This window comes from Poecilia reticulata, chromosome 5, assembly GCF_904066995.2.
Source record: "Poecilia reticulata chromosome 5, P_reticulata-male-v2, whole genome shotgun sequence".
Classification (NCBI taxonomy): domain Eukaryota; kingdom Metazoa; phylum Chordata; class Actinopteri; order Cyprinodontiformes; family Poeciliidae; genus Poecilia; species Poecilia reticulata.
This window is the reverse complement of record NC_088834.1, coordinates 14,222,541-14,238,989: the sequence shown is the minus strand read 5'-3', so window position 1 is coordinate 14,238,989 and position 16,449 is coordinate 14,222,541. Positions and strand designations below refer to the sequence as shown.

Sequence of the window (16,449 nt, the reverse complement as noted above, 5' to 3'; positions counted from 1 at the left end):
ATTTTGATCCTCCTGCTTTAATGCTAATCTTATGTTGCATAATCTTTGTTGATGTTGGAGTATCTTAGCTCTACTCAGACATTAAGATCAACATTTTATGAAATGTGTGCAAAATTATTTGAGTTTATGTATTTTTTGTATTACAAAACAGCTAATCTTGAGAACATTTTCCAACTTTAACTTTAAACATAAACATATATATATATATATATATATATATATATATATATATATATATATATATATATATATATATATATATATATATATATATATATATATATATGACATGTTTTTATCAACATTTTTACTAGTTCTTTATTAAAGAACTAATTTAATCATTTTCTTCAGAACTAATATAAATGTAAATATAGACTACTCTGTAAATGTGGCGGTTAGCACTGTTGCCTAACAACAAGAAGGCTGTAGGTTCAAATCGTGCCTGAGGCCTTTCTTTGTAGATTGCATAGTTTCCCTGTGCATGCAAAAAAGTTCAAGCCAACATGTACTCTGGCATCCATACAAAGCCTGAATTTTATATCAAACTGGAAACTCCAGTTTTTGCTTGGATTTAAAAGTATGTTTGTATGGCTGTAAATCCCTGTGTTGCCTTGTGATGGACTGACCACCTCTGCAGAGGGGGATCCTGTGTCTGGACAGGATTACTCATGTAATGGGTTGAATGTAAACAAGTAACATCTGTTCAACTAAGCATTATAGATCATATAAAATTAAATGCATTTGTTCTGCTGTTAACCATGTTCTCTCAGGAACCTAACTATATTTTAATGTGTGCATAGAAATCAAAATTTGAAACAAAAGCTGCTCATTTTTGCCCTGAATCACTTACCGTGCTTGAACCTGAGGTGAAATTTTATTTTATTTGATAAAATAGCTTCATAAAAACATTTCAGAGGTCCAATTAAAAATGGATTGTTTTAAAATTAATAATAAACTCACAAAATAACAAAATTTGTAACTCTTCAAGGTTTACAGTATGTGACCTGGGCAATCCTCTGTTGCCCAATATAATGGTCCAATACTATAACCAGAACAAATCTATTATTTATTTGTGTCATGTATGGAGAAGAAGGATTGCTCATGAGTACTTTTTTTGGGGTAAGATTGTACCCAGTTGCCTGGGTAGGCACAACTTCTTCACTTTATTTCAAAAATACATAGCTTGTGTAAAGTTCAAGCTGAGGTCTATTTCCTAGTTTTTCCCCGAAAGTTTGTGTTGGATTGGTAATTCTTTGGGAAATTTTCTGCCGCATCCCTACTGGGATCTTTCAGTTTGTCTAAGACTGACTTTTACCTACAGATTTCCTGAAGATTTGCTGCACAGGTGGATGAGCATTTCTTTGCTCAGGTAAAATGAAATCTTCTCACTACAGCAGCTGCTCTCATGTGAGACCATTTTGGGAGACATAAAAAAATCAAAAATAGCAAATAATAACTAAGATGATACAGGAAGTCATGTCAAACCGTGTCAGACTGAGTTACACATAACAGCTCAATGCTATAAGTAGCTCAGACAACGGCTTCAGAAAAGGTTTCATAAGTGCATCGACTGTAGTTTACAATTAGCTCACAATGCAGTCAATAATGAGATGTCAACATCTGTTAATAATCTGTTTTGCCTGAGTGAAGTTTTCCCGTTCCACCTTCCTCAAATCAAATTAAACTGGTGTCAAACATTTATGTTTGTACTGCAAAAATGTTCATTTGTACCGCTGTCATTTGAAAATATTAATACATTTTTCCAGAGATCATCATCACAGCCAAAGGTACCAAAAGCTGTGCTTGTGCTTCATTTTCTAGCAAATGGGCCTGACCTTTAACCCCAGAGAGAATCTAAGGAGTACTGTCGAGAGGAAGACGGGAGGCACCAGAACCAACAATACAGATGACCTGAAGTCGGACTTCCAGATTACCTCTGCAGAACCACAGACTGATTTCCCCCACAATGCATGGATCCAGTAATTCATGGACCAGAATCCTTACAATTTAAAAAAATAAAGGCTTGAAATGTTACACTGTGTCTAATAAATCTATTTAATAAACAAGTTTTACTTTCTGAAATAAGTGACAAAATTTGAAAACTTGTTCACAATATTCTAACTTTTGAGATATACCACCCATCCATCCATCCATCCATCCATCCATCCATCCATCCATCCATCCATCCATCCATCCATCCATCCATCCATCCATCCATCCATCCATCCATCCATCCATCCATCCATCCATCCATCCATCCATCCATCCATTCATCCATCCATCCATCCATCCATCCATCCATCCATCCATCCATCCATCCATCCATCCATCCATCCATCCATTTTCTTACACCCTTCGTCCTCAGTGGGGTCGAGAGGCTTTTGAGACATACCGGTATATTTAATTTGCTTGCTGTACATCCTCCAGACTCACACATGGTTTCTCATCACCTGCAGTTGGGTCTTGGCCCCTACTTTGATAACCAATGATGCAGAAAATAGGAGACTAAAAGGTCAAGAGCTCCATCATGATCATAATATCTTGACAGACCATGAGGATGCAGTGTTATTCTCTTGCTAAGACCATACATGCTATGCTACCTTAACACATCCATGTGTTTGTGAAACTGCAACATTTGTGGCATTGGCAAGCCTGCAGATTTAATTCCCATGAATGCCCACAAAGTCATGGCCTGTGTCCCCGCAGACAACATGCAATCTGTTATTGAGACAGATTTTAATTTCAGTTCACACAGAAGAATCTTAAATCATCCATGAAAGAAAAGAGAGAGTGGGGAGAGGACTGGGGGGAGGAGTCTCCCACTGACTTTCACATCCATTCAGCCAAATCTGCAGCAGCATTGAACTCGCACAGAAAAGGAGAGGCCAACAAAAGAAAAAAAAAAAAAAAAGGCAAACTGAAGAATGCTTTTCTGAAGGACCTCCTATCACTGGGGTTGAGTTGAGTTTGCATGTACATTAGACGTGAACTGGTTCATGATTTACTGAGGAGTGCTGGTGAAGAGGAGGAGGAGGAGTGGTCAGGATCGGAGATCATTAAGCACTTTGAGAAAGACGTCGCCCTGAACGCAGCACGGCAGCACCGCAGCCAGGAGGACCAGAAGTGCGTTTAGCCTCCGAAAGTTGCGTCGATCTGGACATGATTCGGTTCTGATTTGCTGCCCAGCTGCCCGGAGAGGACTGCGGAGGGGCTGAACGCCGCATTGTGGCAACCGACACCCTCGATTCCTGCCCGAGGACTGCACAAGCCGCTCGCCGCAAAATGTCATCTCAGGCCAAAGTCAAGAAGGACAAAGAGATTATTGCCGAATATGAGACCCAAGTGAAAGGTGGGTGACGTGCAGGGCCTGCTCCTATTGTTGTTGTTGCTTTGGTGGGAGGACACCCTTGCATAACTTTACTACAATCTTTATGTGGCTCTAGTGTGCAGTGTTGTGGGGTGGGAGAGATCACGTTGGTTTAGATAACTTATTTTCCTGCCTTCCTTCCAGAAATTGTCCCTGGCATCATGTTTCACTCCATTTTATTTAGATGGAGTTCTTTTTTCCTTGAAATTAAATATGGGGAAAATTTAAGGCAAGCATCTAGCTACTGCAGAGAACTCTGTGCTCCAGTTTCTCAAACATGCCTCGCTTTGTGTGTGACCATGTGAGCAACGGGCTTTTATTATTTCTTTGCTCTATGCAAGCTTTGACAGTTATCCCTGATGATCCTACAATATATATTTTTAAAGTACTTTCAACTCTTAAAATGTTCCCACCTTCCCATTGCAGAAGCTTCTTTGGCGTGAAAAAGTTAAGACATATGAGAGAGATGGCGATCATCCCTTTTGTAGTATTTTCCTGTCACTTCATGACTCAGTGTGATATGAGAAAGAATAGGAGGGAATGCTTGAGAAGGTCACACAACAGTTCAGAAAGTCCATGAATTATGCATGCTGTCTGTATGAATTATGAACTATGAAAGGATTTCACTGTCTGACACTAAGTATGTGACTGGATGAACCAACCAGTGAGAGTGAGAAGAAAGTCAGGAACGGATCAGACAGATTGCAGGATGTGAATAGTCAGGCTTGTCTTGTCATCATGCTGCACCTCTTATTGTTGTGGTTTTAATGTAAGTCTTGCATTTCCTGTTGCTGTAAGGTGTCATTCAGTCTGTCTGAACCCCAGAAGCCAGTTAGATCTTTTTGCATGCTAACTGATTACTTTGTTTACAAGACAAACAAACCAATGAGTTTAAAAGAAGCGTTAGTTAAAGCAATGCTAGCTCAGTTCCATGCAGTTTGAGAGAGAATTGTTTTTGCAGGTTATTATGTCCATTGCAGACATTTTGGTCTGAGAAAGAAATAAGAGCAAAGGTATGAGCTACATGAACCGACCACATTCCGGTTGAGTATTCATGTGAGCTAGTTCTGCAGGAGAAATGCACTCAAGAAGAATGACCACTAAATGGATTGCAGCCACTTACTGCTTTTTTTCCTAGTCCTGCTCATTTACATCAAAGGTGGTTAAAACAGGCATATCTTTATCAGGACAATTTGCAAAAAATTTGCAATGTTGAACTTGTAGCTTCAGTCTCTTTCTGTTATTCGACTTTCATGACCACGTTTAGTGTTGCAGTCATCAATGTAGTTTTTTTTGTTGTTTTTTTTTTACTTTGGTCTTGTTTTTTTGTTTGTTTTTTTTTTTGTCTGTGTAAACCCCCCAAGATTCCCCACACACAGTGTGTTCTAATTAATCACAACCTTTTTTTTATTATTTTACATTGATGAAGCATTTAAACAAAAATGAATGCTTTTTCACATTCAGTGATCTGAACCTATTTAGAGAAATTTTTTTATTACATCATCCATATTTAAAATATCATGTTCCGAACTGTGTTTAGATAAAATAGTGTTCCTGCTTTGAAACCCAATCATCAAAAGTACATTTCTATATTCTACTCCAAGTATACTATGAAGAAATGTGGTTACATGACCTTTGTAAATATTTATCAGCAGAAGCTTTCTGAGAGTTTTTTATTTTGGCCATAACTGTCATATTTATTAGAGTCGAATCCCACAAAAATGGTTCAGAAACAAAAAAAATAAAGTGGAAATAAATATTTATATTTATTTTTATATCATGCCAATCCCTAAGTGCAATGAAAAACACAGATTTGGGTACGATGGGTATAAAATTCATTCTTTACATGTATTAAATCGAAGTAGGAAGACAAACAGCTGTACAAAATGAGGGTTTGAAATGCTGAAAGAACAAAATGCCCTGAAGCTCTGAGATAAAATAATATGTATTTATCATATTATTATTGTGATTACCCTTTTGGGGCTGCATGGTGTAGTAGTAATTGTTAGCTCTATTGCTGTGCAGTACAAAGGTCTGTAGATTTTGTATGTTCTCCCAAAGCATGTCTGGATTCTATCAATCAACTCTACCAAAGTTATGCACATTAGATTGTTGGACTCTTTTAGGAGTCTAGATGGTTGTCATTGAGTGTCACTGTGTTGCTATGTGATTGAGTGGTGATCAGTTTTTTGAATTCATCGTCTCTCGCCCAGTGATTGGCACCAGCCCTCCCGCTGCTCAACAATAATACACATTTGATGTCTGGGTTGAAACTACGGCTGTATGATATTATGAACATGTGCTAAAGGATGATGATGATGATGATGATGGATCTCATGATGATGTCTCTTTACAATGACGACAACAAATCAGTAACACTGCTGATGTCTTTCTCCTTTGGTTTTACAAGAAAAATTGACTTCTCATAATTAGTAAGCTAGTTATAAGAAGAAAAAAAAACATTTTTTTTTTCCATCTTTAGAAATTTTTATTAATTTTTTTATTTTTTTTTAAAGTTGTCTCTGCCTGATTTCTGCTGTTTTGGCATTGAAACAGTTGTAGTTTCTTAATGACTGACCACTTTACCGCCTCAAAAGCTTCCATGAGGCATTAATAACAAATGTCTTAAAATACATTACAGACACAAAGACCCTGAATACATAATACTTAATTAGTTACCTAACACCAATTACACTTCAGGTTTTTTTTCACAAAATGCACATTTTATAAAGAAATCATGTCTTGTGATCTGTTCTCTCATTTTGTAATATTTGATCTGAAACGAAAATTGACTAAAAATAAAATACAAATATGCAGCATGGTGCATAATTTACCTTCATATCCAACACTCATAATAACAATAGCACAAAATGACTCCTCTAAACGAAGATAGACTCAAAAGACGGACTTCACTTTGAAGAGACCTGTTTTAAGGTCACAAGATCTTGTGCCATAAGATTTTGTCACATGCATGTTGGAGGCATGTTAATTTAGTTTAATCCATCGTTGAAATGAATCAACGTGAAAGATGCCCACTTATGATTGAAGACCAGTCGCATGCAATTATCATTACAGATAAGCACCTTTTTAATGTCTGTGCTACTTCTACTTACACACCGAGACTGTGATGGACGACTGATTGCATATGAGATCAATATCGTATGTCTGAGATGTGTTTATGCTCCAGCTTGTTAACGTTGGAGCCAGAAAGCCTCAACGGCTCACTCAAAGCACAGAACGTATAGCCGGTGTGAAGCCAGGCTTAGATGGAACAGCTAACCACTGCACAGCTGAAATGACAAAGGATTGTCAACACGTGTCGGGAATGAAGAACATGATGAGCATTTATAGTCAGAGGAGAGGTGTGGTGAAATTTCTTTTTGTCACTCTTTCACTCTCACACTGTCTTCACGCTCACACTTACACACAGATCGGTCTGCACTCGGCTCTGCGTCTCTGAGAGAGCCATCACAGCCCGATCACTCGTCTCAGTTTCAGGAAAGGCTTTTAAGCTGACATCTTAAGCTCATTTGCTAACGGGGCTTGGATTGGTTTGGTGCTACGAGGATTTTATTCATGCACTGACGCTGGCCTCCAGTAAAGCTCAGCTGCTGACTGCACAGCAGATCAATCAGACCCAAACCTTCTGCACTTTACAAGTGTTTGTTTCTCTGACATTTTGTCACTTTTTGAACAAATGGTTGATTTATCCTTTTATGCATGTTTTAGCTATACTAATGTCATAATTTTGTGAATAATAATAAAATAATTCACAAAATAATCACCAACTTGTTGGCCAAGTTAGTGACTTTATTTGTGAGAAATTATTCTATTTTATTTCTTGCCAAAATGCAGAGCTCTATTATCCATCATGCTGTTTCAGTTTTGTATCTTAAGCCTTGCACATCTTTTCCATAATTTAGAGTTGTTTTAAAAATAAAAAGCGCTGAAGACTTTGGGCAGCCCAACTACAACCTTATCATAGTTAAGGACTTGATATTTCAGTCAGTTTTATTGATAGCCTTGAAATTAATGTGATTTTCTTCACAAATACACATTTCCTTGGGGAGCAAGCAGACAAACCTTTCTGCCAGATTCCATCACAAAGGAAAAAAATGTTTTGATAAATGCTGGCCTGAAGTGTTATGGTTGAATTTTGACAGCGCCATAAATATCTTTGTTGTTTGTGTCTTGGTAACACCAATGTTTGAGATTCTTGTTTGTTGCTTCGGTGACAGACCAAGGCTTCGCAGCGGAGCCTTATGAAATCCAAGGAGAAAGCCGTTTGGAACTGCGCCTGTAAATTTTGGATTTTCCTGTGTGATTACACCAAGAGTGACGCAGTTAGTTGTTAAAAGCATTTTTCAGGAGTGAGCGAGCAAGCTTATGTGAACTCAACCAAACCAACTATAAATGCATGCCATAGTCATTACTGCATTCAGAAAACAAGCGCTCACACAACACAGCCTTGATTTGCTCCAAATTATGTCAACGTGTCATTTTGGGTTAGGCCCCTTGTGACTAGCCACGCATGGCTAACAACAGTCTCAGTCACAGCTACTGGCCACGCTTACTAATAACTGTGCTCGGCTACTTTGAACTGGCAACCGTGGTGACGGCGACTCCATTCTGCGTTGTATTTGGTGCTCTGTTCTGTTGTAAAGCCCACGCCTAGCTGGCAGAGCTGGGATGAAACGGTGACCAAAGCTTTCCCTTATTTCATTTGACTGTCTGCCAGAGATCGGAGCGTAACCACCCCAAGCGCTGCTTCTGTTACATTTGTTGGGTGAGCATGTCTTTTTTGACCCTGCAGAGTAAAAATAGCAGGTGACGGCCCTCTAACATTTCAGGAAGGGCAAACATTTGTAACAAATAACCTTTTCGAGCTGTAATTATATCAGATTAAACGATGTAGGTGGTGCTACGTCGCTTAATGTAGCACCACATTAAACGATGTAGTGTCAAGCTAAATTATGTTTCAGCTTGACACTGAGGTGGGTTTACAATTACTGACTGTCAGTTTGAATGCTGTGTGCCACATTACCATTTAAAGAGAGAAAAATATTTACCAGCATCATTTAACATTAAATTACTGGGGGCTTTGTTGAATATTAAATAGTCACTGACCAGCTTCGTACCGGCTGGTATTTTGCAGTCAGAACTGCCTTGGCATAGATTCAACAAGGTGGTAAAAATATCTCTCAGTATCGGGTCTAATATGACATGATAGTGCCTCATAGTTGGTGCAGATTTGTTGGCTGCACATCAGAATATGAGTCATTTCTTTTTTTTTCCAATCATGATCCTCAAGGCATAACTCCCAGCGTGTTATAGATGTTTCCCTGCTTCAGTACATCTGGTTTCTGGCTGGTTGACAGACTTTTGCTGAACCGCAGAAACCTGAATCAGGTGTGTTTAAAGCAGGGAGACATCTAAAACATTCCTTGGATTGAGACCTGGTGACTGTGGAGGCTGTTGGAATTCAACAGCAGCAATACTCTGGAAAGGTGTGGCATTCAAACAACATCCGTTTGGTACTGACTGTGTCAAGAGGCTATCCTTCATGATTACACCACCAGCACCATCCTGAGTCATTAAGACTTTGCTTTGCTATCATGTTATGACAACTAACCGTCTTAATATTGTATCAAAATCAATATTTAAAAGACCAGACAACATCTTTCCACTTTTGCTGAACCTGTGTGAATTGTAGACTTGGATTCTTGTTTTCAGCTGGCATCCGGTGTGATCTTCTGCTGCTGTTGCCCATCAGAGGTCAGATGTCTTCCAGACTTCGGCTGCAACATTTCTTGCTTCAGCTATTGTTGCTTTTTCTTTCATTTAAAGCCAGTCTGGCTATTTGACTGACATCAACAATAGATCTGTGGCTCACAGAATATTTTTCTTTTCTTTTTTGCACGTTCTCAGTAGTTCAGACAAAAAATTGAGTGAAAAACCAAGTAGATAAGCTGCTTCTGTAATAATCAGACTGTTTTGTTTAACAGCAATACAATGACTAAACTCACTAGTTTAAGATTCCCTTCCCCCAATTTTGATGTTTGGTTTAAACTTCATTAATTTGTCTTTACATGCCTTAATTAATGCATTGCTGGCTAATTCAATATTTGTCTTAAGCCATCATATTTGTCAGTATGTTTTGAAATTTGTATTTTTACAAAGTACCTTGAGATGACATGTGTTGTGAGTTAGTTAGCATTAAATAAATAAGTTATACTGAATCAGAAAGGTGTACCTTGTAAAGTGGCCAGAGAGTGTATTTTTAAAACTGAAAACTTATCACAAATAAATAGTTTTATATCTGCTAAAATCCAGAAATACCATTATTTGGCATATTTTCAGTCCAAGTTGACTCTTGTTTCTGACATATTAAAGTGAAACACTCATTGCACACAATCAATGATGTCACTGCTTACCTAATGTTTTATCCACCGTAGAACAAGCTACATTTGTGCAGCCATTAATCTTAATTATCAAAATCTATTGCCATATCCTTAAAGAGATGCATTGAGTATTAAATGTTGGTGTATCTCGATCTGAACAGGGTAAGAAACGCCACCAAATGTCCAAAACCCTGTTTGTGAATTTCCACCAGCCTTTGGGTGTGGAGCATACACAATGTTCCCAGGCAAAGAATCTGGTATGACATGCTACTCGACATTTTATTACTCTCAACTAAAGAGAGAGGAAAAAAGTGTCTGGGTCCTGTTTCTTGAATTCCTTGCAAGCTTCTGTGTAATTATGCATTACCCTGCAAAGGCTTGAATCATTCATTGAATGTAGTGCTCTATTGCTAGTAACACTTTAGGATCTAAAAATAACTGTCACACAGGAGGGGGGGGGAAAGCAAATATCATAAGTGCATCTGGTTTTCTTTTTTAAATCGACGAAATAAAATCTTGCTCTCTGAGTTGTTTGCTTGCTGACATTTGGGGATAATAATCACTTAAACCAACAAATTGTGTTGCTCATTGGTCTATTTCAGTTCAAGAGTGCATCACAGCCCGTGAAGTTTTGGACTTGATCGCTGCCTTATTCATCGTTAGAGGCTGGTTGTTGCTTATTCTGAAGCAGAGTACGTTGCCCTTGTCCTTGGCCATTATGCTAAACAGACTGACTGCTGCGACTGTTGGAGCAGGGAACTGGCCTGCTCTCGCTGAAATGCCTCCAGAGGCATGTAACCAGGCAACTAGGCAACTGTGGGGACCAAAAGAGGTACATCTCCTCCTTTCCGCATATCAGGGGATTACATATTTACTTTGTATGTCTGAGTCTTTGCTCACTCATTCACAATTTCCCCTCACAGACAGTGGGGAAGGAATTTTTGTCATCCTTCCCTCTGCTTTCGGAAAAAATGGCACGAAGAATCTTAACAGAAGGGATCTCTTGAAGGCAGCCTTCTCTGTTCATGCATTTACATAGATTTGCTGTCAGTTCAGCAATGATATGCATGCTTGTAACAGTCTGTCATAGAGGGATCTTTTGAAACAGCGTTGGTCAAGTGGTCTCGTTACGTTCTACACAAAAGAACTTTGTTCAAAAAGCCTTGCATATGTCTCTGCATAATCTGTGCATGTGAGGTCAGAGGTAGTTTAGTATAATTAATGCTAAAGTATCCAAAGTGGCTGTACGTCACCACGGAGTGCATAGAAAAATACTTGTTTTTTCAGAATTAATATGAATTTAACTTGAACATAATAATCTATATAAATGTACAAAATAGAAAAGTTCATCTGTGTTGCTGTGTCTCGTATATTCAGTCGAGAAGATAATTGTGATGTTAGATTTTCAATAACAAAATAAGCTTTGACAATATTTTGGAGAAAACTAAGAAACGTTTTTTTTAATTATGTTTCACTATTAATGTGTTCATAAATCACAACATGTGTTTGTAAAGAATTAGTATTGACTGTAGAATCAGTCCAGGTCTGAGTTTTGTCTAACTCTTAAGATGTCAGAATGACAAAATAAAAGGAGTGAAAACAAGCATAAGTGTTTATAGATTGGAGACTAAAGGAACTTCTTAAATAGATGCACATGTTATTAGAAGCTAACAGTTTGCCTGTACTTGTATTCTCATGAGGCTCGAAAATCTTTCTGTCACGTTTGTTTTTTGACACATTCGCGATGAAAATAAGAGACTTAAACTTGTATGCTCAGGGTGTTGAGGATAACCCATATTAAAGAGCCTACACCAGCTGACGACGACTAAACTGCATTTTATGATGTCATCAGATAGACTTGGATGTAAATATATTGTTGCATTTTCATTGAATAATATTTCAATCACATTCCTTCCATGTGTCATTCAGTCTCTGAACTAATATTCTTCACAGCTGCTCAATAAATATCCATTGATTGCGATTTGCATTTTTCCCACCCTTCCCAGCCTTTTCTGTTGCTGTGATGTCACATGAAAGACATTATCTCATTTGTGGTCACTTTCAGTCACTAAAATCTATATCTTGTTTCGGCATCAATGACAGAGGAAGTCCATTCGACTGGATCCTAAATAGTATACTAAAATACTTTAATTTTGATTATTGAGAACATTAATATTGAGACATGTTGTGGTGAACACACTGACTAAACATACTTACTGCAATATGTATCTGCCAAAACTATAGAAATATGAATGATTTATAAATGTCATAAATATTCATGTAAAAGCTGGAGGGAGTTTTAAACTGATGCTCTTCTAAACTTGCTCTTATTTTAAATCCATAAAGCAAGTTTATCCAGCTGTGATTTAGAAAATATGCCTACAAATGATGACATGTTCAAAATACTGATTTACCTAATAACTTTACACACAGTGCATGTTGCCCTGTGATGGACTGGTGTCCTACCAGAGTGCACCTAATCTCCTCCCTGGTGATAGGGAAGCGAAATATTGTGAGAAATGTTTATCTAGATGGATTTTAATATTTCTAATTCTTTAATCAAGGTGTACCTGTAGGTTGGACATAAGTTGTAAAGGAGCATATAGCAATAAACAGTTTATATTTAGCAGCTATGTAGTTGCTGTATTTATTGCTGTCTTTCTTTAGACGCTACAGGTATGTGTTGGTATAGAATTTATGGCCTTTTTTAAAAAAAATGTAAGAGTCGTGGTAATATTCCTGGTTGTATTTTTGTTTTATTGGAGGTTTTATTACATGGAATGCCAGAGATGACTGAAAATGGCTTCATTAAAATTCTAGGCTATTCAGGAAGGAGTCAGGAGGTTTTTATTAGCTGTCGTACTGATAAATCTGTAAACCTGTCCTTATCAGTAAAACACGTGGCCTGGTTGTCTGCTGGACATTAACTGCATAACACTGGACAGCAGCCAATTTACAAAAAAATGAATGTGTTTCTTTACAAAGGGACGACGATGCATTTTCTTGTTTTATGTCTCTCGATTGTGCTTCAAAATGTTTGCCTAAAACGAGACTTTTCCCACTTTTAAAACGATGCAATTTGGTGTTCGAACCTCAAACACAGAGGAATCATTGTAATCATGTAATAAGACAAATGCTCGCAGTTTGTGTATTTCAGCCAATGTCCTCTGAAGGCTCTCTCGGCACAATGCATTTTGAGAAGCTGACCTATTTTGAATTTTCCGTGCTGTCTGCTGCGATCATCAGACATGCATCTCATACTGTATGCACGTGTGCAACCCCAGCAAGCAGACACCCCTGCTCTCTCTCTCTCTCTCCTTCCCTCTATCCCCACAAACACTTGCATGTAAAGCTGGCAGACAAATGAATTCTGACATTTTGGTTTTCTCCACTTATGATGACTTTGTTCTGTTTGGTTGCATTACTTTTGGATTAAATGTGCGATCACATGCCTTGGTGATCCTAATTGGGAAGGGAAGGGGGGGCCACGCAGACATGTAGAGAGGCTCTGTTTATTTTGCTAATTCTCTTTTGTTTTGTACAGAGATTCGTAACCAGCTGGTGGAGCAGTTCCGATGTCTGGAGCAGCAGTCCGAGTCCCGGCTGCAGCTGCTGCAGGACCTGCAAGAGTTCTTTCGCCGAAAGGCCGAACTCCAGCTAGAGTATTCCCGAGGGTTGGATAAGCTGGCTGAGCGCTACTCCTCCAAGATCCGCAGCTCCAGAGAGCACCAGCATTTCAAGTGAGTGTTTAAAGCAGAGAAAAACACCTGATAAACAAACATCACTCGTGTGCCATGCAGATCACTGCCACTGCAGACAGAGAGCAAAACAGAGGGGGGATAAAAAGCAAGGAGGGAGAAGGGATAAAAGCAAAGGAAATGACCTGAAATGAATCCAGGGCCAAAACGCCTTGTGGCCCCGGGCTGCTTTGTTCCTTCCAACTAGGTCAGACTCTTTATCCATCCCTCCACCCCCTCCTTTTATTCTCCGGCTATCAGGTCGTTTACATTTTCAAAAATCATCACAATAAAATCCTAGCCAAATGAGCATAAATTCACATTACGTTGAGAAACTGGGACATATCTTTATTTAGAATTCGATGAAGCAGGAAGAAAGTGATATATTACTAATTTTCTGTAGTTTAACTTCTAGTGTATTGTGATCATTTGTCATGGGCAGCGATGGCCTGCAGCACGCTGGAGATGATGCTTAGACTAGCCTGCGGCACACTGTGACTGTGCATGTTCAGAAATTGGCCAACTCAATTTTGTTAATGAGAATCACTTGGCATGAAGATAACTATACAAAAATGACATTAATAATGCTTTGAAGCATAATATTTTCTTGTGAGGTTGGAACATTGATCAATGAAGACTGTAAGATAAATTAATGAATGCACTGGCTCATAGATCCAGTACAAAGTGAATATCTATGCCTAAGAAGCTCATAAGGGAGCAACAATATTATAAATGTACTAAATTAATTGAATATATTTACTTTTTTTAAAAATGTAGGTATGCTTGTGCATTTCTAAAAAAAAAGCATTGATTTCTACAACTAGAATCTCAGATTACTTAAAAAAAACATTTCACTGTAGCATTTTTCACTTCACAGTTTATTTTATAAAGTGGTCGCATAACAAACCCTACAAATTGTTCATATCTTGTCTGTCACATTTTTACATTTCTTCTACCAAATATGCAGCTACACAAAGGATTTAGTGAGAAGATTTTATGTTATTTTTATTTTTTTTTACTTCAAAGTGTGAGGCTCAAACATAAAAACAGTTTTGAAAAATTTATCTTCGTACTTGCAGCACAAAACTGATAACTTAAGCTTACCTTGCTGGGTAGGATTGCATATTGACAGCAACTTAGTAATTATAAATTTAACTATTTTTACAGAACCTGAGTTTTAAGAATGTCTTAGAATTAACCATCTCTTGTCCGATCAGTTTAAATATTTTAGATCATGACCTACATATGATCCTATTTTGTCCAGTCTTAATACAACTAAAGGGCCGTTAAGTTTTACACAGTTTGGAAGTGATGAAGCAGGTGCTAATTTTAGAAACAAACAGTTACCCAGTTGTGTAATTCTCACAGTTCTTAGATCAATACTCGTATTTTGTCTCAGTTATCTTTTTAGTTTTACTGCCAGACAAAAGGGATTAAAAGTGGTGATTTTTTTCAGTGTTTTAATTAGCAAGTGATGTCTGCTGTAGGACTATTTGCCAACACTGTCAGTAAATTTAGACAACCACTAACTGTAGAGACAGAATAATAGAATAGAAAATAATAGAAATGGCCTTTATTGACCCACAGATGGGAAACTCAGGAGAAGTGGCATCATTAACGTGTTAAATATATAAAAATCAAGATGAACAAAAACAATAATAATGATAATCATAATATGATAGGAAAGATTAAAACATAAAGAAACTGCGCAGTAATTAGAATAGAAATTTTGTAAATATCGTAAAAGATCAAAATGGGAGATTGTGTTTACTTTAAAGCAAAAGCCTCAAACAGGGCGTCAAAATCAAAAAAACCTCATCACACCCCTATAGATCTGTATCTTCTACCTTGATACCTGCACATTTTTTTACGTAAAGTAGTTTTAGATTAGCAAATAGGAAAATCAGTTACATTTAGCACTGTGGTTCAATTGGAGTCATTGATTCTTAAGTAGTTGTACATCGATTTATGCTACAGCGATTTATGCAGGGAAACTCTTTTCATCTCCATCATGAAATCTCTCTTTAGCCAACTGGACCCAAAGCGCAATCATGGCTGAGAGCTCCCGTCACTAGGACATTGATTAATGGAGCGTTCCCTCAGAGGGAGACTCCTGCAGAAACTTCTCCCCACACCCTCACTGTCCCAGATTTCTCCGTCACATTAAATGGTCATCATTATAACTGAATGTCAAAAGCTACTTTTATGCTTGTAGAAGAGATTGGAGGGGCCCTTTAATGTCATTAATAACCTGCAGTTGTTTCACTTCTGCTCTTTAAGCTCTTATCTCTTATTGCATTTTCCCCACTTATGATAACATTTCTATTCTCTGTGTTACTGTGCATGATTTGTTCATAGATCCAGTAGAAAGTGAACATTCATGCCTCAGAAGCTCATAAAGGAGTAAAAAATGTGCTACATGTACTAAATTAACTGTACAGATTTACTTTACAAGGGACTGTCCACATGCATCACTCATAACGAACAGTGCCTTGCAAAATATCTCATACCAGTCAAATTTTTTTACATTTTATTAGGTAACAGCCAATACCTTCACAATATTACTTGTGAAGTAATATGTACTTCACAAGTGGAAAGATAAGGGCATTTAATTGGTAAAGAGTTTTCACAAAAAATCTAATCTGATTATTCACTCACACGTAGGATAGTAAAGCAAAGGTGCAAGCATTTTGAGGTCTTATATCTCTACAGATTTGTGTATCTCAAAACTTGAAATATTCTCCAGTTCTTCTTTGCAGAATGCATGCGTCAAATGCCTTATGACAAAAAGCAAAATGTTTCATCACTATCTTCATGGCACCCTTCCATAATTATTTGCCATATTTGCTAAAAGCACCACTAACTGCCGTCTCTGCAGCTCTCAGAGTTATTAGCCTCTAGTCCTCTTATTGAAATCTGAAAACAAAAAGCATGAATTGTTGTG

The 16,449-nt window shown here is 37.7% G+C and overlaps 1 protein-coding gene across 7 annotated transcripts in view; it reads left to right on the top strand.

Moving 5' to 3' along the window:
* Positions 1–2,825: 2,825 nt before the first annotated feature.
* The window catches only part of LOC103464556 (SLIT-ROBO Rho GTPase-activating protein 3-like), a 39,280-nt gene continuing 25,656 nt past the window's right edge, over positions 2,826–16,449 (top strand). For 3 of the 7 annotated variants that reach the window (XM_081607080.1, XM_008408734.3, XM_081607079.1), the window contains exons 1-2: positions 2,827–3,349; positions 13,313–13,508. In XM_081607080.1, coding sequence (XP_081463206.1) covers positions 3,283–3,349; positions 13,313–13,508 — 263 coding nt within the window. In that variant the 5' untranslated portion in view covers positions 2,827–3,282. Of the gene's footprint in view, positions 3,350–13,312; positions 13,509–16,449 lie in introns of all 7 variants that reach the window. The other 4 variants (XM_008408737.3, XM_008408736.3, XM_008408735.3 and 1 more) reach the window with 2 other exon arrangements.